Source organism: Colossoma macropomum, unplaced genomic scaffold (assembly GCF_904425465.1).
Source record: "Colossoma macropomum unplaced genomic scaffold, Colossoma_macropomum, whole genome shotgun sequence".
Taxonomy (NCBI): Eukaryota; Metazoa; Chordata; class Actinopteri; order Characiformes; family Serrasalmidae; genus Colossoma; species Colossoma macropomum.
In genome coordinates, this window is record NW_023494803.1 from 15654475 (window position 1) to 15680882 (window position 26408).

At 42.3% G+C, this 26408-nt stretch overlaps 2 protein-coding genes across 7 annotated transcripts in view; one reads left to right on the forward strand and one right to left on the reverse strand.

Annotated features, from left to right (window-relative positions):
* Nucleotides 1-392: 392 nt before the first annotated feature.
* Nucleotides 393-4065, reverse strand: LOC118823179 (serine/threonine-protein phosphatase 2A 56 kDa regulatory subunit delta isoform-like). Of its 4 annotated transcripts, none has more exons than XM_036592602.1 (4): nucleotides 3983-4065; nucleotides 2377-2620; nucleotides 2141-2212; nucleotides 393-610 (listed from the first exon to the last, which is right to left on the reverse strand). In XM_036592602.1, the coding sequence occupies exons 2-4, from the start codon at nucleotides 2401-2403 to the stop codon at nucleotides 413-415; spliced, it is 297 nt and encodes a 98-aa protein (XP_036448495.1). In that variant the 5' UTR covers nucleotides 2404-2620; nucleotides 3983-4065; the 3' UTR covers nucleotides 393-412. The 4 variants fall into 4 exon arrangements, with proteins under 4 accessions (XP_036448495.1, XP_036448497.1, XP_036448498.1 ...); XM_036592604.1 differs by lacking the exon at nucleotides 3983-4065 and adding an exon at nucleotides 3035-3078; XM_036592605.1 differs by lacking the exon at nucleotides 3983-4065 and adding an exon at nucleotides 3016-3052.
* dync1h1 (dynein, cytoplasmic 1, heavy chain 1) overlaps nucleotides 3187-26408 on the forward strand; it is a 38426-nt gene continuing 15204 nt past the window's right edge. For 2 of the 3 annotated variants that reach the window (XM_036592596.1, XM_036592598.1), the window contains exons 1-48: nucleotides 3187-3573; nucleotides 5136-5223; nucleotides 5401-5574; nucleotides 5723-5978; nucleotides 6117-6303; nucleotides 6391-6662; nucleotides 6751-6978; nucleotides 7295-8371; nucleotides 8453-8632; nucleotides 8738-8887; nucleotides 8986-9132; nucleotides 9219-9359; nucleotides 9454-9630; nucleotides 9756-9866; nucleotides 9963-10082; nucleotides 10159-10398; nucleotides 10508-10663; nucleotides 10794-10907; nucleotides 10996-11106; nucleotides 11235-11444; nucleotides 11552-11698; nucleotides 11814-11980; nucleotides 13070-13243; nucleotides 13319-13484; nucleotides 13700-13888; nucleotides 13983-14177; nucleotides 14435-14717; nucleotides 14919-15019; nucleotides 15314-15473; nucleotides 15644-15884; nucleotides 16175-16358; nucleotides 17209-17421; nucleotides 17786-18024; nucleotides 18115-18271; nucleotides 18610-18837; nucleotides 20435-20665; nucleotides 21014-21154; nucleotides 21613-21846; nucleotides 22597-22803; nucleotides 22903-23024; nucleotides 23230-23395; nucleotides 23949-24112; nucleotides 24260-24389; nucleotides 24509-24642; nucleotides 24744-24858; nucleotides 25092-25253; nucleotides 25519-25733; nucleotides 25952-26156. In XM_036592596.1, coding sequence (XP_036448489.1) covers nucleotides 3321-3573; nucleotides 5136-5223; nucleotides 5401-5574; nucleotides 5723-5978; nucleotides 6117-6303; nucleotides 6391-6662; nucleotides 6751-6978; nucleotides 7295-8371; nucleotides 8453-8632; nucleotides 8738-8887; nucleotides 8986-9132; nucleotides 9219-9359; nucleotides 9454-9630; nucleotides 9756-9866; nucleotides 9963-10082; nucleotides 10159-10398; nucleotides 10508-10663; nucleotides 10794-10907; nucleotides 10996-11106; nucleotides 11235-11444; nucleotides 11552-11698; nucleotides 11814-11980; nucleotides 13070-13243; nucleotides 13319-13484; nucleotides 13700-13888; nucleotides 13983-14177; nucleotides 14435-14717; nucleotides 14919-15019; nucleotides 15314-15473; nucleotides 15644-15884; nucleotides 16175-16358; nucleotides 17209-17421; nucleotides 17786-18024; nucleotides 18115-18271; nucleotides 18610-18837; nucleotides 20435-20665; nucleotides 21014-21154; nucleotides 21613-21846; nucleotides 22597-22803; nucleotides 22903-23024; nucleotides 23230-23395; nucleotides 23949-24112; nucleotides 24260-24389; nucleotides 24509-24642; nucleotides 24744-24858; nucleotides 25092-25253; nucleotides 25519-25733; nucleotides 25952-26156 — 9462 coding nt within the window. In that variant the 5' untranslated portion in view covers nucleotides 3187-3320. The remainder of the gene's footprint in view (nucleotides 3574-5135; nucleotides 5224-5400; nucleotides 5575-5722; nucleotides 5979-6116; nucleotides 6304-6390; nucleotides 6663-6750; nucleotides 6979-7294; nucleotides 8372-8452; nucleotides 8633-8737; nucleotides 8888-8985; nucleotides 9133-9218; nucleotides 9360-9453; nucleotides 9631-9755; nucleotides 9867-9962; nucleotides 10083-10158; nucleotides 10399-10507; nucleotides 10664-10793; nucleotides 10908-10995; nucleotides 11107-11234; nucleotides 11445-11551; nucleotides 11699-11813; nucleotides 11981-13069; nucleotides 13244-13318; nucleotides 13485-13699; nucleotides 13889-13982; nucleotides 14178-14434; nucleotides 14718-14918; nucleotides 15020-15313; nucleotides 15474-15643; nucleotides 15885-16174; nucleotides 16359-17208; nucleotides 17422-17785; nucleotides 18025-18114; nucleotides 18272-18609; nucleotides 18838-20434; nucleotides 20666-21013; nucleotides 21155-21612; nucleotides 21847-22596; nucleotides 22804-22902; nucleotides 23025-23229; nucleotides 23396-23948; nucleotides 24113-24259; nucleotides 24390-24508; nucleotides 24643-24743; nucleotides 24859-25091; nucleotides 25254-25518; nucleotides 25734-25951; nucleotides 26157-26408) is intronic. The other variant, XM_036592597.1, reaches the window with a different exon arrangement.

A 26408-nucleotide genomic window follows, 5' to 3' on the forward strand; every position in this document is an offset into this window, starting at 1 on the left:
TTTTGTTTATAGAAATAATAGACAATGTGTTCTCCAGGCCAGTGAAGGAAAGCACCATACAGATTGTTACCTAAAAGCCTGGGTCTCTCATTGTATGGGGAAGTGTGAGTGGGTAACTTGCACATCGGTGAAGGCACCATTATTGCCGGACACACACATTCATTGCTTTCGGTTTTTGGGTTTTTTGCCATTTCACATACTGCCCCAGCTTTTTTGGAATTGGTTTTGTATTAAAATGGTAAGTTACTGTGCTGTAAAGAATGTACATTACTATAAATTTCTGTCCACTGTTATTTAACAGTTTTCTACTGGGAATTTTTTCTGACTGTATTTTGCATGTTCAATTTCCTTAAATGTCTTCAAGTTCCACTGTGATAAAAAATTAGCTGTAGAAGTTTTTCCTCCTCCTTTCTCAACACAGCAACAGCTTAAAATGACCTAATTGTGTACCTTTGAAGGTTAGCAGCTTGTGCAGCTCTCTGTTGGTGCTGATGAGAAAACAAGACGCGCTTAGCCTCCTCTCTTTCTTCAGTGCACCCTGGGAGGAAGACTGCTTCACCCGCATCAGCTGGGCAGCGGGGGGCGCACTGCTGCTTCTCTTATTGGAGCCCTGTGGAAACAAAAGTCACAGAGACCCGGTTCCCTTTACAACCTCTGAGTTCCTGTCCACGGAAGCGGTGGATCGCCTGTCACCCTAATTGCCTCAGAGGCTGCAGGGCTGAGGGGGCACGGATAAGGGTCATGTTCCTGCATGAAGAAGATCAGGTGTTTTGTAGAGGAGCAATCTGAGCAGATAGGCTTTTGTTTGCGGAATCTGTTGAATGTGCCAGTGGACTATTGGGTAATAGAGCTCTCCCTTGTCTTTTGCATGCAAATAATTCAGTCAATTTAACCTACATGAAGCTAGAATACCTTTGAAACTAGACAAGGTTCTTGTCATGAGATTTGATCTGGCCCTTGTGTTGGTAAAACAACATGAAAAAGAACAACACATAGTCCATCACAAACCTTTCCATACAATAGTGCACTCTATTTTTTATGAAATAAAAAACAAAAATGAACTCCTAAACAAAAACGGAATCACCCACAGCTTATTTAAAGGAGAATTCCACAATTTTTTTTCAAAGTAAGTGCATGATCAAACCGTACATATACAAACAAAGCCATATAGAGTGGTTTGATGAGAAATGTGCCATTCTAGAGAAATATATCAAGAAATGTTCACAAAGGTGATAGAAACCAGACATCCAAAGTATTTAATGCCTCTAAAATCTACCCCCCTGAAAGTTATTACATGAAATGCTAAGATATACATGCCATGACACCTAAGACATTGTTTTACGATAGTCTTGATATAAGGCTAAAACATATTTGTAATTTAAAAAAATGTTAACAGAGAGGTACTTGTTGGCTGTTATATGGCAAAATAGTACCTAAAGAAAACTTTTTTTGGGATTTACCACTACTTTACCATTATTAATGTTACATAGAAAAACTCAGAAGACGTGCAGGTTCACTGATAGTTTTGCACATTAAATAAAATGGTTATGTTTGCATTGTAGACATGCCGACCCCTGGTTCCTATCACCACCACTGTAAAGAAATCTGAGTTGGCAAGTTTCTCTACATCAAACTACTTTGAATTACTTTATTTACATTTCAACAATTGAATTTTGCAGAAATTTAGAAAAATCATCATAATTCTCTTTTAACTATTACTTGTTTTACATTTGAACTACTGCATGGCTCAAAGGGACGTAACATTTTCTTTTTTCTTTTCTGTATTTAGTCTGTATTTAGAGTGGATCTGAATGCCAAAAGAGGATTGTAGTCCCTGGAATCCACCCCAGCTCTCACCTCTAGCTTAGAATAGTACAGCATGCTGGATGCTACGATTTAACAATGGTGATCACTATACAACACTGATACAGTTGAATAGCCAACTTCTACCAGTAAACAACCATGATTATTCTGCATGCTTTGCAAATTACTGCAACAGCTAATAAAATTTTACTATTAAGTAAAAGATTATGCTAATCTACTGTTTTACAAATCTACTTGTAAAGCAGCTCTACCTTTTAAATCTGTCTTAACAGCGCAATAGATTACTAGATGTGAAAGTAAGAATCTTGTAGTTTACCTCTTTTTCAGAGTCATGGCTGTTTTGGTGTTTGCTCCCACTTTTGCTGGATTTCCCAGACTTTGATGAATCCTGTGTATACAGAAAAGTGTATAAAAGTATTAGTCTTCATAATAATAAGTTACTGTAGATAGACAGACTAACCAAACAACACAATGATACAGAGATACATAGACACAACAAATAAAAAGAATGATTATCTTAAATTTTATTTAATTAATGAACAGCAGTCCTACCTTGTCTTTTCTCGACTTGTTCGGCATTGTATTGGTCTGTGCAGTCCTGTGATACACCCCCCCCCCGGATAAGCCCCTTATTCAGCCCCCCTCACATACACTTTCAGGCTCCTGTCAAGTCTCATACTGCACACGCTGGATTGAGCTGTCCTTGGTCCGGGTGGCTCTGATTCGTCGATATCGGTCATGTGACTTGAATCCGCTCAGCACTGGCCTGGCAGTGTCTACAGCACACTTCAGTGGCCTAGAGAAACAAATTCAAATGAGGCTCACTGGCCTACTTTTGCTGGTTTGGGTCAATATGTGTGTTACATTAGCCTTGCAAAACGAGACAGATATATGCATAAATAAATGGACACACCATCAGTCAGGGGGATGTACTGCCTAACCAGATCTAAGCTCTTAAGTCGTAAGCACAAAACGTGCGCTACAGCTATAACCTAGCTGTCTCAGCAACGAGCATTAACAGATGCCCTCTAGTGAAAAGCTCCGGGATACATCAGTCAGCTCATTAATAAATGTTTAGCCACATACTTTCTTTCCAAGAGTAAGAACATAATGATCACACACTTATATACTTCTAAATTGTTTATCTGGTTGTTAAATACAAACGGTATTACGAAAACAAAGTTTCCTGACTTGCGCTGCAATCACGTACTGTGACTCAGTACTGCAGATAACTGCAGTAGCAAGGGTGGGGCCAGTGCCTTTGTTCCGAGTGGTGTATGGGTAATGTAGTACATTGATCCACAACGGACGTTCTTTTAACCTCCCGTTGAACTACATACACCACAATGCTTTGCACAAATAAAGTCACTTTGGCGGCCCGGGTGGCTTATATCCGCGGTCTCCTTAGCTGTCACGTTACGGTGATGTGGCGGAGTCTGTGATAGCGCAGGTTTTGTCTGTAGCTTTGGTCGATAGCGGCTTATTCAGCGACAAAAATGTCTGACGGTGGAGGAGGCGAGGACGGCGGTGGCACGATGGAGGTGTCTGCGGCCGTGCAGACGGTGGCGGACACCTCGGTGCTGCAGAAACACATTAGGAAACTGGTGCCTCTGCTGCTGGAAGATGGCGGCGAGGTGCCGGCCTCTCTGGAAACCGCCCTGGAGGAAAAGAGCTCGGTTGAGCAGATGAGAAAATTCTTGGCCGATCCTCAGATTCACACCGTCTTAGTTGAGCGGAGCTGTCTGAAAGGTCAGTTGAAGTGCTTTAAAGGTTTCTAAATGTGTAGTTCAGTGTGCGTCGAGTCGAGTCCATGAGCCGCCAAACAATGACAGCGTCTGAACTAACGTTAACGTTGCTTCATCAGCCAGCTAACTGCGTAGCTGCTCGTTAACTGGGCTGTCATTACCAGCTAGTTTGTTACAGTTTATACGTTTAAATGTAGTGCTGAGTGAGTCAGAGGATACTCCAATGGCTCCGTCTAATCTAAACTGTGAACATGTTTAACTAAATAGGAGCCGACCAGACGCCATTACTGTCAACACCCTGTTTATTGAGCTGCATTTCCACATATTTAAAACGATATTGCTACCTAACGCAAGCTCCTTTTTCTTCCCGAGCATTGCAGCTAACTTAGATAAGAAATGAGGTGTTTGGATACCATATTTAGTGTTTAGCTGTTCCCAGTAGTTCTTAAACACCAGACGTTTGTGCTGAATGTATTATTTTTGACGACTTGGTCCCAGTTGTGGGTTCTTTTGAAACGGGGAAAACAATGAACTGCAGTGTCGTAGCCGTGCAGGACTGACACCCCCTGCTTTAGGCAGTGGATCATGCGGTCGGTATCATATTTCTCATGAGCTTTCTAAGGCGTGTCCTCAAGCTTCGGTTCATCACTGACCAGACCAGAGCAGTAGCTGCTTTGTTTTGCCATCCTTTTTAAGAGAAACTCTTAAGGTTACAAACGTGAAGCCAGTCTCTTATAGTAATGCAAGTATTATACTTAATTTCTCTGAGGTTGGATTGTTTTTTGCAGTGTAATTTGATTATCAGTGCAGATTTATATGCTTAAATCGATGTGCATTGCAGTAGTGAGGCGTGACATGGCAAATCACTCTTACAGCAGTAGGTCATCACTATTAACGTGGTGTGCCACACTGCTTGGAACATCATTAACAACCGCTGGCTCATATAGGCACTCCTCAGGTAGCATCAGTTTCAGTGGATCAGTAGATCAAAGGATATTCTCGAGGTTTGCTTTTATGGTGTTATAAGCCCAGCTGTTGTCTTGGGTTCCAGTGTGTGTGGAGTAGTTCAAAATTAAACTGAAATAGATCGGGGTGAATCTGATTGTTGTTGACAATGAGTAAGGAGGTTAATTGACCCTAGTATGTGCTTCTATGCTTGATCAAAATGACTGAAATTTGAAGTTTGCTCTTATCTGCACCAAAATAGTTAATTCAGCAGTGAGCTGTGAGGCTTAGACTTTGATTTCAACCTTTGCATTCATTATTGGGCTTCAGTTGATATGAAATGGTGGCCTTAGTCTTACATGCCTGAAGCCAAGTGTGGCTAATAATATTGTATTCTTACAGCCTGCTATATTAAGGAAATATTTGAATCTGTAACTTACATGTCTTGTGCATCTCAAGCATACATGGAAAATGACAATCATGGCAAAAATTACTTAAAAGACTTAACTAGCTTAAAGATTTAGCTGTAGCTTTGTGTTTGTGCCATGGGTGTGGTTGTCTGAATTGAGTTTATTCAAACATGTCATAATATTTTTTACTTAATGCTTTGGTCTTTTCCAGAGGATGTTGGAGATGAAGGAGAGGAGGAGAAGGAGTGCATCTCTTACTCCATCAGTATTGACATCCACTATGGGATTAAATCCAACAGGTAAAATCTCTGATGGCTTTTCCTGATTGGTTATGAATTGATGACCATGCTAAGTTAGTGTAATATGACGCATTCCTAAATGTCTTTAAGTGCATCTTGCTGAGTTATTGTTTGATATTCTGAAGCATTTGCGTTTGAATTCAGACTATACATGTTTTTTCTTTTTTTAACTTTCAGCTTGGCTTTAATTAAGAGAACTGGGGTCATCGATGCTGACAAGCCCATTTCAACCCAAGTCCGGGTTCTAACCCTGAGTGAAGATTCTCCCTATGAGACGCTGCATTCTTTTATCAGCAATGCTGTGGCTCCCTTCTTCAAATCCTACATCCGGGAGTCTGGTAAAGCTGACAGGTAAGGTTATAATTTGGACAACTTAAGAAAAAAAAAACTTGGCTAAAATACTATATGGAGGCACAGCACTACCTGTTACAATTATGTACAAATTTTGATGATCCTATTCATTAGATACTTTGAGTTCTTGTATTTCTTTTTATTTCAGGGATGGAGATAAGATGGCTCCCTCTGTAGAGAAAAAGATTGCAGAGCTTGAGATGGGGCTGCTACATCTGCAGCAGAACATAGAAATTCCGGAGATCAGTCTCCTCATTCATCCCATCATCACCAACATTGCCAAGCAGTGCTATGAACGTGGGGAGAAGCCTAAGGTTACAGACTTTGGTGATAAGGTAGAAGACCCCACTTTCCTTAACCAACTGCAGTCGGGTGTTAATCGCTGGATCAGGGAAATCCAGAAGGTATGGAATTTTTCTTTCCTGAGATCTTTCAGCAGATTTGTTTTAATTGAAAGATTTTGATAACTGAGATGTTCTGCTATTTATTTTGGGTCTGACAAACCAAAGTTGATATAATGTTGATGTACCTTTTCATTAAAGGTGACTAAACTGGATAGAGATCCTGCTTCTGGTACAGCACTGCAGGAAATCAGCTTCTGGCTGAACCTTGAACGTGCCCTCAATCGCATTCAAGAGAAGAGAGAAAGTCCAGAGGTCTTGCTCACCTTGGACATTCTTAAGCATGGCAAAAGATTCCATGCCACTGTCAGCTTTGACACAGACACTGGTGAGACTTCTTTATAGTGTTTATTTTGCTTTTATTTATTTATTTATTAACATGTGCAGAATTCCATGGTTTGTGGTTTATTTTCAGGTCTGAAGCAAGCTGTGGAGACAGTAAATGACTACAACCCTCTGATGAAGGACTTTCCACTCAACGATCTCTTGTCAGCCACAGAGCTGGACAAAATCCGTCAGGCTTTGGTGGCCATCTTTACACACCTCCGCAAAATTCGCAACACCAAGTATCCCATCCAGCGAGCCCTGCGTTTGGTTGAGGCCATTTCCCGTGACCTCAGCTCCCAGCTCCTTAAAGTGCTGGGTACACGCAAGCTCATGCATGTGGCCTATGAAGAATTTGAGAAGGTACTGATCATCAGTGGAACAACCTTTTGCAGGTATTGCTCCTTTTGGTGCATGTTGGTAACTCCTTTCCCTTATGTTTTTTCACCAGGTGATGGTGGCTTGCTTTGAAGTATTCCAGACCTGGGAGGATGAATATGAGAAACTACAGGTGCTCCTGAGGGACATTGTGAAGAGAAAGAGGGAGGAGAATCTCAAGATGGTGTGGCGCCTCAGCCCTGCACACCGAAAGCTGCAGGCCCGTTTGGATCACATGAGACGCTTCAGGAGACAGCATGAACAGCTTAGAGCTGTAATTGTCCGTGTGTTGAGACCTCAGGTACTGCAACACAGTGCTGCACTGTTCAGGTTTATGTTGTGATAATGTCCAAATAGTCACCACGTTAATAATGATGAGTTTTATTTCTCAGTGGCTTGCACTTTAGTTTTTTCAAGAAGAATTACTGTTAAGCTGCTTTGTAACAGCATCTGTCGTAAAAATATCTGTATAAATAAACCTGAAATAATACTTGGAGAAGATAAACTCGATGTTGGATTCCTACAGTAGCCTGTGATTATTTGACTGGTGAGATATCTTCATTTTATTTACTTTTTTTTCTGTCCATTTTTCCACTTGTGTGGTGGTGTTTTTGTAGGTATCTGCTGTTCCCCAGCATGCACAGGGTGAAGCGGTGGAACCTCCTGACATGAAAGTGGCAGAAGTACTTTTTGATGCTGCCGATGCTAATGCCATTGAAGAAGTCAACTTGGCTTATGAGAATGTTAAGGAAGTGGATGGATTGGATGTCTCAAAGGAGGGAATGGAGGCCTGGGAAGCTGCGATGAAGCGCTATGATGAGCGTATCGACCGCGTAGAGACCCGCATCACCGCCCGCCTCCGTGACCAGCTAGGCACAGCTAAGAACGCCAATGAGATGTTCCGCATTTTCTCACGCTTCAATGCTCTCTTTGTCCGCCCCCACATACGCGGAGCCATCCGTGAGTACCAGACCCAGCTTATCCAGCGTGTGAAGGACGACATAGAGTCCTTGCATGACAAGTTCAAAGTGCAGTACCCTCAGAGCCAATCTTGTAAGATGAGCCATGTGCGCGACCTGCCCCCGGTCTCTGGCTCAATCATCTGGGCCAAGCAGATCGATCGACAGCTGACTGCCTACATGAAACGTGTGGAGGATGTTCTGGGGAAAGGCTGGGAGAATCACGTGGAGGGTCTGAAACTGAAGCAGGATGGTGACAGTTTTCGTGCCAAGCTCAACACCCAGGAGATCTTTGATGACTGGGCCCGCAAAGTGCAGCAGCGCAACCTTGGCGTCTCAGGCCGAATCTTCACCATCGAAAGCAGTCGAGCCCGTGGCCGCACAGGAAGCATGCTGAAACTGAAAGTTAACTTTTTGCCAGAGATCATTACCCTGTCCAAGGAGGTTCGTAATCTGAAGTGGCTTAGTTTCCGTGTTCCTTTGGCCATCGTTAACAAAGCTCATCAGGCCAATCAGCTATATCCGTTTGCCATCTCACTCATCGAGAGCGTACGCACCTACGAGCGTACTTGTGAAAAGGTGGAGGAGAGGATCTCCATTGCACCGTTGGTGGCTGGTTTGAAAAAAGAAGTTCAGGCCCTGATCACAGAGGGCATCGCTCTGGTCTGGGAATCCTACAAACTTGACCCATATGTCCAGCGTCTGGCTGAAACAGTCTTCAACTTTCAAGAGAAGGTTAGCGCACTTCTGATGCAGTCTGCTTTCCCTTTTTGAATATCCAAATACTCAATTGTTTTGTAACTATTTTGTGTGTAGGTGGATGACCTCCTTTTGATTGAAGAAAAGATAGACTTGGAGGTCCGCTCTCTTGAGACTTGCATGTATGACCATAAGACCTTCTCAGAGATCCTTAACCGTGTCCAGAAGGCTGTTGATGACCTGAATCTGCATTCATATTCCAATCTGCCCATCTGGGTCAACAAATTGGACATTGAAGTGAGTTTTTACAGGTTACACAACCCCCACCACCCCCAGAAATGCCGCCATCAATTAATTATTTTTTTTTAATTTGTTGTTTTGGTGATTCTCTTTGCTATGTAGATTGAGCGCATTCTTGGAGTGCGTCTCCAGGCTGGCCTTAGGGCTTGGACCCAGGTTCTTAGAGGACAGATGGAAGACAAGGCAGATGTAGATATGGACACTGAAGCACCACAAGTCAGCCATAAGCCTGGAGGAGAACCAAAAATCAAGGTGGGGCTTCAGTCCTTGGTCAAAAGTACCAGCGTGAAATGTTTCACTAGCAACTGCTGGAACATTTCAACACTGTTGCACTTTGTTTTCATATGCAGAATGTGGTCCATGAACTGAGGATTACAAACCAAGTTATTTACCTTAATCCTCCTATTGAGGACTGCCGTTACAAGCTCTACCAGGAAATGTTCGCATGGAAAATGGTCATTCTGTCGCTGCCACGGATCCAGAGTCAAAGATACCAGGTTTGGAGAAACATAAGTGGTTTTTTTGGTATGTATCTTGATTTTCTACAGAAGTGACAAAGTGACTAGTGTTTTCTAATGACCAGGTGGGTGTTCACTATGAGCTTTCTGAGGAAGAGAAGTTCTACAGGAATGCTCTGACCAGAATGCCCGATGGACCTGCAGCTCTGGAAGAGGCTTACAATGCTGTCAAGGAAAACGTCTCTGAGGTGGAACAGTATGTCAAGGTATTGTGCATCCTTCTGAAGCACTAAGGATTAGAGTTACATATAGTTTGATACAAGCAGATGTCCTAAATTTCAAATATGTGTCCTGTTACAGGTTTGGCTGCAGTACCAGTGTTTGTGGGACATGCAGCCTGAGAACATCTATAACCGTTTGGGCGAGGATCTCAATAAGTGGCAGGCTCTTTTGGTGCAGATCCGCAAAGCCAGGGGAACTTTCGACAATGCTGAAACAAGGAAGGAGTTTGGCCCAGTAATCATAGACTACGGCAAGGTAAACTATTCAAATCAGTCATCTAATCTTTAGTTTTTTTTGATGCAACAGTTTAAGCAGCATTGTGGTGCAATACACAGGTTTATTTTTGCTGCAGTTTTAAAAACTTTTACTCTTAAATCCAGGTCCAGTCGAAAGTGAACCTGAAGTATGATTCCTGGCATAAGGAGGTGCTCAGCAAGTTTGGACAGATGCTAGGCAATAACATGCTGGACTTCCATTCCCAAATCTCCAAGGTATGTGTTGGCATATCAGTTCTGTAGGCATTCATACTCTTATAGATGAGCATGTTTGCAGTTATGTATTAATCTTTATTTTAATGCTTCGCTCAGTCCCGCCAAGAGCTGGAGCAGCATTCGGTGGATACAGCCAGCACTTCCGATGCTGTTACATTCATAACATATGTTCAGGCTCTCAAACGTAAGATCAAACAGTTTGAGAAGCAAGTAGATGTAAGTATAACCACACTTCCCTTTCGTTTTATTTTGATATCGCAGCAAGCACTGAGTTTGGTGTTGTGCTCTTTAGCTCTTCCGTAATGGCCAGCGTCTTCTGGAGAAACAGCGTTTCCAGTTCCCTCCATCTTGGCTGTACATTGACAACATAGAAGGGGAGTGGGGGGCCTTTAGTGATATCATGAAACGCAAGGATACCGCTATCCAGCAGCAAGTGGCAAACCTGCAGATGAAGATTGTTCAGGAGGACCGTGCTGTAGAGAACCGCACCTCAGATCTACTCACAGACTGGGAGAAGACCAAACCAGTAGCTGTAGGTTCAGTCTATGTTTTGTGGAGATTATCTAAGTGCATGTTCAGCCTTCATCTAACACTTTTTAGTAGCTTTTTTAAATTGAGCTTGGTTTTTCTCTTGCATTTAGGGAAACCTTCGCCCAGAAGAAGCCTTGCAGTCCCTCACCATCTATGAAGGAAAATTTGGGCGGCTGAAGGATGACAGAGAGAAGTGCGCCAAGGCTAAGGAAGCTCTAGAGTTAACAGACACTGGCCTTCTGAGTGGCAGTGAGGAGAGAGTACAGGTATGATCTTTTAAGTCTCATGCTGCTTTGCTAACTCCTGTAGGCTCTGTGATGTGCAAGAGACATTGAGAAACTTCTGTTGTTCCCATACATACTACTGCCCCTTTCTTTTTTTTTCTTGGTTCTGCAGGTTGCATTAGAGGAGTTGCAGGATCTGAAGGGTGTGTGGTCTGAGCTATCGAAGGTCTGGGAGCAGATTGATCAGATGAAGGAACAGCCTTGGGTGTCAGTACAGCCGCGCAAGGTAAGATGGGGTAATGTTTGCTGTCTCGCTTTAAGTCAGTAGCGTGAGGCTCTTCATGCAGATTAATGTTTTTAATTTATCGTTGTAGCTGCGCCAAAGTTTGGATGCTCTCCTGAATCAACTAAAGAACTTCCCTGCACGTCTGCGGCAGTATGCCTCCTATGAATATGTACAAAGGCTGCTCAAAGGATACTTGAAGGTTAGCATCTACCTTCTACTTATGTTAAATGAATTGGAATGTGTAATATGTAAAAACTTTGTAAAAAAAAAAAAGAAAAATACCATGTTGCAGCTCTGTTGTACATGTTTTGTTTTTTGAATACACAGGTAAATATGCTGGTGATTGAACTAAAGTCAGAGGCTCTGAAGGACCGACACTGGAAGCAGCTGATGAAGCGCCTGCATGTGAACTGGGTGCTATCAGAGCTAACACTGGGACAGATCTGGGATGTAGACCTGCAGAAGAATGAGATGGTGGTGAAGGATGTGCTACTGGTGGCTCAAGGAGAGATGGCCCTTGAAGAGTTCCTCAAACAGGTCTCAAGTTTACTTTTTTTTGTAAATGTAGAGAAAGGTTCAGAAGTTTTTCTTCAGAAATTAATTCTTTCTTGTAATTCAGTACATTTCTTTATTGTACCTTGCAGATTCGAGAAGTCTGGAACTCGTATGAGCTTGACTTGGTCAACTATCAGAACAAGTGTCGTCTCATCCGAGGGTGGGATGATCTCTTCAACAAAGTCAAGGAACATATCAACAGCGTGTCTGCCATGAAGCTATCTCCATACTATAAGGTGAGCTTTTGGAAAATGTATCATTTGGCGTGTATTTTTAGAGCAGATTTCCTCTTACTGTTGAAGGTAAAAAGAATAAAGTACAAGTTGCCTTAAATCCCTGTGGTTTTGGAAGGTCTTTGAAGAGGATGCCCTGAGCTGGGAGGACAAGTTGAACCGCATCATGGCTTTGTTTGACGTCTGGATAGACGTGCAGAGGCGCTGGGTCTACTTAGAAGGCATTTTCACTGGCAGTGCGGACATCAAACATCTACTTCCTGTGGAGACACAGCGCTTCCAGAGGTGAACATTGCTAGCAATGCCATTTTTAAGCAATAGAACACGAGAGGGAGTGTTTTATTGCGAAATAACATTGTTCTTTCTGGCAATGATGTGGTCACCGCTGTGATGTTATACGCGATAACACAACCTCGAGTGTTCCAGATTGTTTAGGTGTTCTTCAGTCACAGCTGCTGACTGAAAAGCTCGCTCAGTGGTAATCACAGTTTCAGAATTTAGTCTAGTCTCGTCTTCAGAGTCTGACCAAATTGGCTGTAGGTCAAATGTAATCTTAAAAGTATCCATTTTCTGTTTGTGCGCAAAGTAAGAAGTAAAAACGTTCAAATGGCTTGAGTCTCCTACATCTGTCAAACTTGTTGCTTAGCAACGCCGTCTTAGCAGAGCAATAGTGTATGTGAAAAACCTGTGATGTTATGGTGAAATATCAGCACAGTTAGAACGCTTCTCAACCAATTAGCTTATATTAACATATTTCTATATTGTGGTCTATTTACACAAAGTTAAGTTAGTTCCATCATTTATGTTGTCATAGGCATTCTCCAAATTTTACGCTGCTGCACTGACTTTGAACCGTATGCTTGCACTAGGTAGATATGTCCAACAGGTGAAAACAAGCTTGAAACAAAGTGCGCGCTGTACCGTTTGGTGTGCCCGCTTATCGCTTATGTTGCGTTTTTATACACATGTAAGCCAAAAGGAACGACAGGTTTTGCATAATGTAGTGGAATAAAAAGTAAGATATTTGACTTTGAAATGTAGTGGAGTGAAAATAAAAAGTTGCCTGAAATGGAAATACTTCAGTAAAGTAAAGATACAGGAGAAAACTACTTAAGTACAGTAACAAATTACATTTACTTTGTTACTGTCCACCACTGCTTGTAGAACACTGAGCAACTATGTTTCGTCATACAGAGTGCAAAATAAGTCCCGTTAAACTGGATTTAGTGTAACACAGTAAACGAAATATGAATAGAAGTCATTGTATTCAGTTTTTAAAATTATTTGCATGGATTACCTCTAGATTATCATGCTATTTGACATGGAAATTATAAATAGCATCTGAACAGAACATGTGTGCTGCCTATTTTGCAGCATCAGCACAGAGTTCCTGGCTCTCATGAAGAAGGTGACCAAGTCTCCTCTTGTCATGGACGTCCTGAACATCCAGGGAGTTCAAAGGTCGCTAGAGAGGCTGGCAGACCTCCTGGGAAAGATCCAGAAGGCTTTGGGAGAATATCTAGAGAGAGAGCGCTCATCCTTCCCCAGGTTAGGTGACCTTCAGTTTTGTTTATGCTAGAGGCCCTTAGATTCAAAGTGTCTGACAAGATTGGCTATCTTCAGGTTCTACTTTGTTGGTGATGAAGACTTGCTTGAGATCATTGGCAACAGCAAGAATGTGGCTAAACTGCAGAAGCACTTCAAGAAAATGTTTGCTGGGGTGGCCAGCATCCTCCTGAACGAAGACAACACCGAAGTCCTGGGCATCTCATCTCGTGAGGGAGAAGAGGTAAAAGTGGGCGAAAGCAACAAAACTTGTCATTGTGACCTGTTTGATTTTTAGAGTCAGTCACTTTTGCAGGTAAAGAGAAATCAAAGGCATCTTCACAGACATTAACCTGCACTGTTGTTGTGTTTTTTTTTTTTTTTGTTTTTTTATTAATATTATTTTTTTTATTTTATTTATTTTTATTTTTTTTAAACGACTGGTATGGTGCTTTCTAGGTCATCTTTAAGACTCCTGTGTCCATCACGGAACACCCAAAGATCAACGAGTGGCTGACCCTGGTGGAGAAAGAGATGCGGGTCACTTTGGCCAAATTGCTTGCTGAGGCAGTCACTGAAGTAGGAGCCTTTAACAAGGGCACTGGCATTGACCTTGGCACCTATATCAACTGGATCGACAGATATCAGGTACTGAGGTGAATCGAATGAGTTACCATAACCTCAGTTTGAAAGTATGTCCAGGGCAATGAAAAATGATTTGCTCTCTTCATCTCACCCTCAGGCACAGTTGGTGGTTCTGTCCACTCAGATTGACTGGTCTGAGAACGTGGAGTCCGCTCTGACTACCATCGCAGGTGGAGACAACATGGCTCCAATGCAGGCTGTGTTGGCTAATGTTGAGGCCACACTGAACCTGCTGGCTGACACTGTGCTGATGGAACAGCCTCCTATCCGCAGGAAAAAGCTGGAGCATCTGGTGAGGATGTTGGGCGTTTTATAATTACTATTTATAATGCACCTTTGATGCATGTACATGACTTCGCTATCTGAAAATGTGCATTGAATGCAATGCCAAGTGCCCATCAATTTTATTTATTTATTTTTTTGGCTAGCTGCTGGGAAAATCCTTTACTTTATGGCATCAGACAGGAGTCTGCCTACTGGAAATTTTCTAACTGGGTTTGCCTTTTTTCCTTAAAATTCTTCTTTCTGTGTTTTATTTTCTGTGTTTAGATCACAGAGCTCGTCCACCAGAGGGACGTGACCAGGACCCTCATCAAGAACAAAATCGACAACCCCAAGTCTTTCGAATGGCTGAGCCAGATGCGCTTCTACTTCGACCCAAAGCAGACCGATGTACTACAGCAACTGTCCATTCAGATGGCCAACGCAAAGTTCAACTATGGCTTTGAGTACCTTGGTGTGCAGGAGAAGCTGGTACAGACCCCACTCACAGACCGGTGTTACCTCACCATGACCCAGGCTCTGGAGGCCCGTTTGGGAGGATCTCCCTTTGGTGAATCTAAATTCCCTTTCTCTGTGGGTTAACTTAAGTGGGATAGGGCCATGCTTGGAAATAATTAGGTGCAGGTTGATCCTGCAGTATTGTTGGAGCTGTTACGGTATGGTCTGCCAGTAAATAAATTCCTACTAATCATATTGAATGGATAATTTCTGGATGTACTTTAGACATTTTTTTTTTTCTGCTGTTTACTAGGCCCTGCTGGAACTGGAAAGACTGAATCAGTCAAAGCCCTTGGCCACCAGCTTGGGCGTTTCGTCCTGGTCTTCAACTGTGACGAAACCTTTGACTTCCAGGTGTTTTCTCTGCTCTTGCTAAAATGACCCTCTGCAATCCTCAGCATCAGATAGCCAGTCAAATTAGCTCTCCAGATTGTACTAAATCCACATAAGCACAGAACCTGTCTGAGACTTAGAGTAACTGAAAGTTAAGTTTTCCTGAAGAGAGCCAAAGGAGATCAGTGACTGGCACAGAAATTTGAAAATGCTTGTGTGAATGTCATCTTCCACCTGTAATATTTTAGTGGTGCAAAGAATATTTTTTTAATTGAACACCAAATAACAATCAATCTGTATTGCTTTTCTTGTCAGGCAATGGGCCGCATCTTTGTTGGCCTGTGTCAGGTGGGTGCTTGGGGCTGCTTTGACGAGTTTAACCGACTTGAAGAGAGGATGTTGTCGGCTGTCTCCCAGCAGGTTCAGTACATTCAGGTGGCCCTGAGGGAGCATAGCAACCCCAACCGAGACCGCAGTATGTAACAGAAACATTAAGATTTTATTTTGTTGTATAAAACTAAAAAAAATAATGGAGTACAAACTTTCTTGCAGTTCAGATCATTTCAGTGGAAACAAAATTGTATGCTTTTTCCTTTTAGTACCTCATCATAGCAATTGTTTTCTTGTTTATTTATTGAATTACAGGCACCCCGGTAACCACTGAACTGCTGAACAAACAGGTGAAGGTGAGCCCTGAAATGGCCATCTTCATCACCATGAACCCTGGCTATGCTGGCCGCTCCAACCTGCCTGATAACCTGAAGAAGCTGTTCCGCAGCCTGGCCATGACCAAACCTGACCGCCAGCTCATTGCCCAGGTTATGCTGTACTCGCAGGGCTTCCGCACCGCTGAGACCCTTGCCAAGAAGATCGTCCCCTTTTTCAAGTACTGTGGTGCTCTTTTGCAGCATTGCAAGATTTAGTTCTGAATTGAGCTTTGAAGTACTGTATTTGATACAGAAAATTTTAATTATCTAGAATGCAGTTAATATTTATTTACTTGTCAGTCATTCTCTAAGCAGTCTTTTTAGCCTGCTAAAAATAATTTTGTAGATATTTCAGAGCCAAAGGTATTTACTTTTAGAGGTTAGGCTTACCATTAGAATACATGTTAGTTGATGAGCTTGAGTGCTGGACTAAATATTTTGTTTTGTTTTGTTTTGTTTTTTTGGTCAGGCTCTGTGACGAGCAGCTCTCCTCTCAGTCTCACTATGACTTTGGTCTGCGGGCGCTGAAGAGTGTGCTCATCAGTGCTGGAAATGTAAAGAGAGAGAGGATCCAGAAGATCAAACGAGAAAAGGGCGAGCGCGGCGAGGATGTGGATGAGAATGAGATCGCAGAGAACCTTCCTGAGCAGGAGGTAACAGGGAAATTTAGACCGGTCTACTTAAAATCTTATGACCTGGAAGGCACAAATGAGCTTTAAAGGGGAATTCTACATTTTCAAAATACTTCAAAATATAGTAATTCAGTGGTTGTAAAATCATTTAGTGTGATGCCTACAGGCTCTGAATTCTTTACATTAGGTCAGAAAAGTCCACAGTGCATATTTAGTATTTATTGTTATTATTTTATAATGTTAATAGTAGTAATAGTGATAATCAGGGAAAAAAAATTGTTTGAGGACTTAACACCTTGCATATGCTTCTCCACTGTGAATGCGTTTTCAAAATAAGTTTTGGGCCAAAAACTAAAACGGTGTCTCAGGCATCAGACAGTACATTTGGAACCATTTTCATGTAATAACTTTCTGTGAGGGAGCTTTTAGAGCAAGTGTGCACAACTCCAGTCCTGGAGGGCCAGTGTCCAGTACAGTTTAGTGATTTACCTACTCAAACCCAGGGAAAACTCCAAACTGTGCTGGTCACTGGCCTGCCAGGACAGGACTTGTGCAGCCCTATTTTAATCATTAAACACTTAAAGACCTTTGGTTCCTATCATCACTGCTGTGAACCATTCTGACTCTGCAGGTCTCTCACATCAAACCACTCTGAATGCCTTTGTTTAGAACTTAACCATTTATGCAGAAATTGAAAAAAAAAAAAAATCAGTTCAGTTGACCTACAAGTTATTTAGACATTGTAGCGCATATTCCAATAAGTGACCTCTGTTGCATAGAAAGCTTGTGGCTTTATCCTTACTTGCTCTGTGTTTGAAGGCATGCTAATTGTCAGTGCCTTAACTCTAGTCTTTCCCTCTCTTTTGGCCAGATTCTCATCCAGAGTGTGTGTGAGACCATGGTGCCTAAGCTGGTGGCGGAGGACATCCCACTGCTCTTCAGCCTGCTGTCAGATGTCTTCCCTGGGGTGCAGTACATGCGTGGGGAAATGACTGCTCTGAGGGAGGAGCTCAAGAAGGTCTGCGCTGAGATGTACCTTACCTATGGAGATGGTGATGATGTCGGCAGCATGTGGGTGGAGAAGGTAATACCAGGACAATCAGAATTATTTGTTTTTCATAATATATTTTCTTTTTCTGTGCAATCTTGTATAGTATGCACTTGGTTTAATTTTTCTTCCTATCTCTAAAGACAATATTGTTAGTGTGCTTGCCCTTGTGTCTTGTGGAGTCTAGTCTAGTTTAGTCAGTTTGGTGACTTGGTGTTTAGTCTGAAGTTGTTAACCTAACATTTTTTAGCAAATAATCTGTTTCATTGCTTTCGGTATATTTTACTTTAGTATATTTTTGTGGTAGAAGTTCTAGTAAAATTTTATGTATAAAATTTACTCACTCAAACTTTAAGCTGATCTTTCTCAGAATTCATGTCTTTCTATCTTCTATTCCCAGGTCCTTCAACTGTATCAGATCACCCAGATCAACCACGGCCTGATGATGGTGGGCCCATCGGGCAGCGGAAAGACCATGGCCTGGCGCGTGCTGCTCAAAGCCCTGGAGAGATTGGAGGGGGTGGAGGGAGTGGCGCATATCATTGACCCCAAAGCCATCAGCAAGGACCACCTATACGGAACTCTGGACCCCAACACCCGCGAGTGGACTGACGGGCTCTTCACTCACGTGCTCAGAAAGTGAGTTCTTGAATTTAGTTCGTTTAATTTAGTTTGTACACTGATTAATAGGTATGCTGATGTTAAATACTGATGATTTTGTTATTTCAGAATCATTGATAATGTCCGTGGAGAACTGCAGAAGAGGCAATGGATCATCTTCGATGGTGATGTAGATCCAGAGTGGGTAGAGAACCTGAACTCTGTGCTGGATGACAACAAGCTGCTGACCCTTCCCAATGGAGAACGTCTGAGCCTGCCACCCAATGTATGCAGAGTTCTCTTTTACTACTCTACATTTATTTATTTTTTTTATTTATTTATTTTTTCTCTATTAAAAAAAAATCACTATCCTGACAAATAGTTTCACTGAAATACTAACCATATGGACCCCTAGAAGTGTAGCTATTTCCTAGGGCACCCAAAAACCATTATCTTTTTTTTTTCCCCCCCCCAAACTATCTCTTTCAAAGGCACCCCATGTGTAATAGCTACTGATTTTGACCAATACTGTAAATGTAAAACTTGTGATGTTGTAGCTGGAGCCTTCGTTGTTTGAGTAGTGATGTTTCAGCTGGAGCCTTGTTTGTTTGTTTGTTTGCCCAGGTGCGTGTTATGTTTGAGGTGCAGGACCTGAAGTATGCCACGCTGGCCACTGTGTCCCGCTGTGGTATGGTGTGGTTCAGCGAGGATGTCCTCAGTACTGACATGATCTTCAACAACTTCCTTTTCCGCCTGCGCAGCATCCCATTGGATGAGGGTGAGGATGAGGCGCTGCGCATGCGCAAGGGCACTGAGGATGAGGGAGAGGAGGCTGCTTCCCCCATGCTGCAGGTATATGAACATTTCTTCAACTGGACTGGGCTCTTTGGCAGCAGATTCAGGCTGTTAAATGGTTCAAATAAAAAAATTGTTATACATTTGGACTAAATAAGCTTCATCACAATGTAACTGTTACCTTCAATAATTCAGTAATCTTATTTTCATTGTGTGAATGCAGGGTTCACGTTAGGGCTGGGCGATATGGCCAAAAATGTTATCACGATAAAAAAAATTCATATCAGTCGATATTGATAATTCTCACAATAAATGTCAAATCGTTATTTCTTTCAAGTGTAAAGGCTGATTTTTGCTCCTGAGTGGTTGTCGTTTTAAACTATCCTTTATGGTCAGAACATGAGAAACACTTGCCAAACAGTAGAACATTTGACAAATCTGTCATGGTATCGTGGGGAAAAGGTCAGTTGTTTTTACTAGCTGCCACAGCATGGCTGCTATATTCATATAATAATATTCTTAATATAAAAAGAAAACATTGTTTTTAGCAGTCATGTGACGATTGCTAGGCTGGTTACAAGTGCTAAACTGTTTAGTTTCTCAACATCAGCTTAGTACGAACAGCAAACGTTAGCTGGCTCGGTACCTCAGTGATGGATCACAGTATTCAAACACAAGCTAGCAGACATTTGGATTTCTCTGTTCTATCATAGTAGTTTGTGGGGTGAAAGAACCGCTCGCTGTGTAAAGCATTAACTGCAGTGTGATTCCCTTGCGCTAGACAAACATTGTCTTCCTTTTAGGTATGTTTAAACTGAAATCGGTGCTTTTTTTTTCCTTGTTTGATCTACAGTAACATCAATTTGCTGTGCTGTGCGAGTGACAGAGCGCTGCTTCAAGTTAGTCAGCTGCTAAAAACAGCTAGCCTGGGAAGCTAGTGTTCTTCCACTCTCCAATGCCACATATGCAGGATCCTCAGTTTACTTTTGTTTAAATCAGTGTTGTAACTAGCATGAACCCACTTCTGTTTCACTTTTGTTGCTTGTGAATGCCCTTATACTAAAATATGACTGTTTGTGCGTTGTAACACAGCGCTGTATTTGTGAGGAGCAGATGTGATTCAACGATTTTAAGTCAATGGTTTCAATCCTTCCATGACTGTTGCCTGCTCGCTCTCATGTTGCTTCTTTACCTTTTTTGTTTCGAGGGGAACTGAGGCTTTCCACTTGGTTGTCGCCTTTATTCGTTTGCTCCTAGTTGTTCTTGCATTCATAGTTCCTCCATGAGCACTGTCCAGCATAGTCTCCTGAATGTGTCCTCCACTGCTAAGTTAATGACATTACTGATGTTAATGTATTATTGACCTTGTATAAAACTGCTGGTGTTAATTTTGGTTATTAACATGTTAACTTTGGGACTACAACAGATACTGCTGAATCACTGACCTTGGGCCTGATTTAGGTTAATAATAGATGTGCTTTCTAACTATTTGCTGTGTGAAGACGAACACGGTTTTCTAGTTTGCTATTTGTAGAGTATTTGATGTGGTAGAAGTAGCTGGAAAGTAGATGTCAAGCCATCCCACTCAATGTTAAGTGTACATGAAAATGAAATCTTAGACCATCATATTACTTGTCGTCTTTTGGCAATCTAGATCCAGAGGGATGTATCAGCCATTCTGCAGCCCTACTTTACCTCCACTGGACTTGTTATCAAGGCCCTCGAGCACGCATCCAAGATGGAGCACATCATGGACTTCACACGCATGCGTTGCCTGGGCTCCCTCTTCTCCATGCTGCACCAGGCCTGCCGCAATATCGCCCTCTACAACAACAACCATCCAGACTTCCCCATGCCCATCGAACAGCTGGAGAAGTATATACAGGTGGGAGTATATAAATCAGGCTAACATGATGTTCGGCTGGTTAGTGATTCATAGTGAACACCATGCTTCTTTTTGGCTTGTGTCTCTGCAACAAAATATGAATGTTTTTCTAGGAAAGTTTCATCTATTTAAATCAGTGGTTCTGAAACAAGTTCTCAGGGCCTCCTCGGCTGTCCACATTTTTGCTTGATCCCAACTTCTAACACAGGAAAGGTGGACCATTGGGAGTTTCAGAAGCATTGGTTAGCCCAATTGCTGTGACGTAGGTGTAACTAGGGTCCTAGCTGTGCCATCATACTCTTTCCGGAGTGCTGTACTGAAATGTTCCCCTCTTTTAACTTCATACAGAAATACCTGATTTACGCCGTGCTGTGGTCCTTCTCTGGTGACGGCAAGCTGAAGATGAGGGCGGAGCTTGGAGAGTACATCCGCCGCATCACCACTGTGCCTCTTCCATCCGCGCCTAATGTGCCAATTATCGATTATGAGGTGAAGACATTCTTTACATTAAGGATGCACTGAAATTGGAATACTGGTGCCTTTGTACAGATCATTCTAGTATTGGAATTCTAATTTTGGAATTCTGGTGCCTTTTTTTTGCGTTCTTGTCCATCAGTGTTGATGCTGACACAAGATATTACTGAGTACTAAGTACTGCAGAAATACTGAGAAATGCAACATTTGCAACAGGGTTACAAATGTAGAAAAGTGATGCACGTAGAAACATCCATTTGAATTAAACATCTGAATTAAAAATCTGTTCAATCTAGCATTTGTTCAATGCTAATATCACATTTATCTGCTGATAGTGATATGCATCACCATTTTGTTTCAGTGTTAACAAGACTTGTCCATGCACATCCTTGATGGGCATTCAGCAAACTAATTATGTGTCCTTTATGTAAAATAAGAAATTTTACTGTTCTATCAATATTTTATTCCTGCAGGTGTGCATCACAGGTGAGTGGCAGTCCTGGCAGGGTAAGGTGCCCCAGATTGAAGTGGAGACTCACAAAGTGGCTGCTCCTGACGTGGTGGTGCCCACTCTGGACACGGTGCGGCACGAAGCTCTGCTTTACACTTGGCTGGCTGAGCACAAGCCTCTGGTTCTGTGTGGCCCTCCAGGCTCTGGTAAAACTATGACCCTCTTCAGTGCCCTCCGCGCCCTTCCGGACATGGAGGTCAGTACAACAAGTGTAACAATGTCTGCAGTCCCTTAACAAATGTGTAAATACAAATGCATGTCTCAAGTTATGTAAGGCAGAGATTATCAAAGAGTATGTAAGCTTGTCACAATTATTGGAGATCAGTTATTTTAGCTGTCTCCAAGCATTTTCCACTCATTAGATTTCAGTTATGTTATGCTGCAACAAACAGAATGAGAGTTGGTAGTGCTGGGTAGGGGCAAGTAAATGTAAAAAGAAAGCATTAAGTGCATTCATTGATACATCATGGGAATTATGAAAACAGAAGGTTCTGACTTCTAACTTGGTGCTCTAACATTTAGAGGGCACTGTTGAGTTGAGTTATGTTTGTTTTTGTTTGCAACAGAGCTGATTCTTTAGTATGTGTGCTGGCAGAATTAGTCAGTTCTATGTTATTGTAACTATTTGAATACATGTTCAGGGTTGATTCAGCAGTACAACCTGTGTTATCTACTACACATAGCTAGCAAGTAAGGCAGCTAATCAGCCATTTTGGCCACTTCATGCTTGTATTTAATCGTCATAAACGAACAAGAAAAGACAAATGGTTTATCACAATTATTTGACCATATGATTGTGACAGGCCCAAGTGTTTGAATGCAGTGTCTCTGAATACAGAGTGAAGCAGAATATTAGTTGTATTAATCCTGATAAACCTGAATGTATGTCACTGTACTTTCTTGGTGCATTTGACAAGCATGTTTTCATACATTTGTCTTGCCACAGGTTGTAGGTTTGAACTTCTCCAGTGCCACCACACCAGAGCTGCTGCTGAAGACCTTTGATCATTACTGTGAGTACCGCCGCACACCTAATGGTGTGGTGTTGGCCCCTGTGCAGCTGGGCAAGTGGTTGGTGCTGTTCTGTGATGAGATCAATCTGCCAGATATGGACAAATATGGGACACAGAGAGTCATCTCCTTCATTAGACAGGTATGGGATCTAGCTGTTGGTTTAAACATACCACAAGCATGTGGCTGTAGGGCAGCAGAGTTTCTTTGACTTCTTTTTCTTTCAACGTTTTCTATGTAGATGGTGGAACATGGAGGATTCTACCGCACTTCTGATCAGACTTGGGTGAAACTGGAGAGAATCCAGTTTGTGGGTGCCTGTAACCCTCCTACAGACCCTGGCAGAAAGCCCCTCTCTCACAGGTTCACTTCTTATTTGAGCTCTAATTTTGTAGAGACTGGTTTTTCTTCCTCTGCTTAGTGGTCCCAAAGGTGACCTATTTGAAATACTTGAAGTTAACATATTATTAACAAGGCTTGGGAAGGTGACCACTCAAACCACTGAAATACCAGCTGGATGTTTGTGTTACTCTGCTGTTCCTCTAATGTTGGTATGCATGTATTCCAGATTCTTGCGTCATGTCCCGGTGGTGTATGTGGACTACCCAGGCCCTGCCTCCCTCACACAGATCTATGGCACTTTCAATAGGGCCATGCTCCGACTCATTCCTTCATTGCGCACGTATGCAGATCCTCTCACTGCTGCCATGGTGGAGTTCTACACAATGTCTCAGGTTGGATATAAGATGGATTCACATGAAAGTGTCTTGGCTTGGCCAAAAGTTTCCAGACACCTGCTTGCTATGTCTGAAGTCAAGAGTATAAATAGGGAGTTAGTCCTGACTTTGCACTAGCTAGCTTCCTCTACTCTTTTAGGAAGCGTTGCACTAGATTTGGGAACACTGCTGCAGAGATCTGATTTCATTCATCCATAAAAGCACAATTGAGGTCCAGCACCGATGTTGGTCTGGGACTCAAATATGCTCCAACTCATTAAAAAGATGTTTGGTGCTCAAATCCTCAGTGTGATTCTGCTGCTTTACATTCTAATGACAGAGGACTTCACACCCCTGTACACGGTGCTTGGCATCATGCATGGTGTTCTATCGAAATTACATGGCTTTTTAATGTGCACCTGGAACACCTGTTTCAGCAATGGAAAAGCTGAATCCCCAAATTAACGGGCATGTCTGGAAACTTTGTCTGGACAAATAGTATATGATACATACATACGATAAGGTTTTAAATTTTCCTCATTTTCACCAAGCTTTTTCTGTATTACTACAGGAGCGATTCACCCAGGACACCCAGCCTCACTATATCTACTCCCCGAGAGAGATGACTCGCTGGGTGAGGGGTATCTTTGAGGCGCTGAGGCCTCTGGAGACCCTACCTGTTGAAGGACTAATCCGCATCTGGGCCCATGAGGCTTTGCGCCTGTTCCAGGACCGGTGAGTCAAGAGATGTCACCTGTTTGATGTTCTGCTTTTAAAATTCCAATAGCTGAGAGGCTGGCATGATACTCACAATCAGTGTAATCTGGCAATGTATTGGTGCTAAATATGGAAATCCTTGAAGTTTCCTTAACTAAAAAACAGCCTGGTGGAGGATGAAGAGAGACGGTGGACTGATGAGAACATTGACAATGTGGCACTGAAGCACTTCCCCAACATTGACCGAGAGAAGGCCCTCAACCGCCCCATCCTTTATAGCAACTGGTTGTCCAAGGTGGGTCTAAGGAATCACAAACTGGAGACAGGGCACTGTAACTCCCAGATATCATAGTCTCACATCTTTGATTTGTGTTAGGATAAGTTTGTATTGATATCTTGCTGTATTAAATGCAGGACTACATCCCAGTGGAGCAGGAAGAGCTGCGTGATTATGTTAAGGCCCGTCTGAAGGTTTTCTATGAGGAGGAGCTGGACGTTCCTCTGGTGCTCTTCAACGAGGTCCTAGATCATGTGCTGAGAATTGACAGGTGAGGACTTCACTTGCCATCCCATAAATTTCCTAATAGGTATTATTTAGGCTCACAAGAGGTTTAAGGCCTTAATATTGGTTGATTTTATGTCTTTCCAGAATCTTTCGTCAACCACAGGGTCATCTTCTCCTGATCGGTGTCAGTGGTGCAGGAAAGACCACACTGTCACGTTTTGTAGCCTGGATGAATGGCCTAAGTGTCTATCAGATCAAGGTTGGCCTAAGCAAAGATACAATAAAATGCACTTGCATGTCAGCTTTACGCAAGGATAGCGTGTGGACTATTCAAAAATCTGTTTTGCATTTCAGTTGGTATTGCAGTTTTGAAAATATTTAGTGGACCAATCTCCAAATCAGTTCTGCACACACCTAATGAAATGGGAAACGCACAATAATTAGTACCCCAGAATCATTAAAAATGAACAATGACTGACAATACTTCCACAGGTCCACAGGAAATACACAGGGGAAGACTTTGATGAGGACCTGCGAACTGTCCTTCGTAGGTCTGGATGCAAAAATGAGAAGATTGCATTCATCATGGACGAGTCAAATGTGCTCGACTCTGGGTTCTTGGAGCGCATGAACACGTTGTTGGCCAACGGAGAGGTAAAGAAAAGAGGCTTAGGAGAATAGCTAGGTGGGGACAAAATAGATTTTATTTCTCAATTCTTTCATTTCTTGCTTTGAAATTGAAGTCTTTTATTTACTTACCAGTTTATTTGTGAGGGACAGGGTTTTAATAAACAATATCAACAGAACTGTAAATGAATCAGAGTTAGTCAAAAAAGGCTAATTTTCACCTGGCCAGGTGTTAAAAAGCATCCTAAAATAATTTTTATATGATTGGTCCTAAACGTTTTTGTTTGTGCAGGTGCCTGGTCTGTTTGAGGGTGATGAATATGCCACACTGATGACCCAGTGTAAGGAAGGGGCCCAGAAGGAAGGTCTGATGCTGGACACTCATGAGGAACTGTACAAGTGGTTCACCAGTCAAGTGATCAGGAACTTGCACGTGGTCTTTACCATGAACCCCTCTTCAGAGGGTCTGAAAGACCGGGCTGCCACCTCTCCCGCTCTGTTCAACAGGTTCTTTGTCATATTTCACTGCAAGGGTTTTATGTGGTGTTGGTAAAGATGTTAAAATGACATGGCTGATCTGAAGCAGTTTTTATTTATTTATTTATTTATTTATTTATTTATGCAAATAAGTTATAATGCTATTTAAGTGCCCAAAGGTTCACACACCATAAAGTATATTTGTTAATTCTGTGGTACTAATCATTGTATATCTCTTACTTCATTAGGTGTGTGCTGAACTGGTTTGGAGATTGGTCCACTGAGGCCCTCTACCAAGTGGGCAAAGAGTTTACCAGCAAGATGGACCTGGAAAAGCCCAATTACAAAGTCCCAGACTACATGCCCATTGTTTACGACAAATTGCCCCAACCTCCTACCCACCGCGAAGCTATTGTCAATGGTTGTGTGTTTGTTCACCAGACCCTACACCAGGTTTGAATTGGAATAATCTTTTCTCATTAATGTTTTAAAGGAGTGGTTTGGAAAAATTATATTTAAGCAGTTTTCCACTTACCCCTTGTGTAGTTAATCAGCCAAGAAATGTTCACTGTCCGAATTTAGTTTAGCACTGGATCTACAAAGCTAACGTTGTTGGCTAGAAATCGAGTCACCCAGATCTTTTACATAAATAAATGCTTTTCACTTAAGTCATCTTTTAGGACACATTATGACTTGCATTGAATT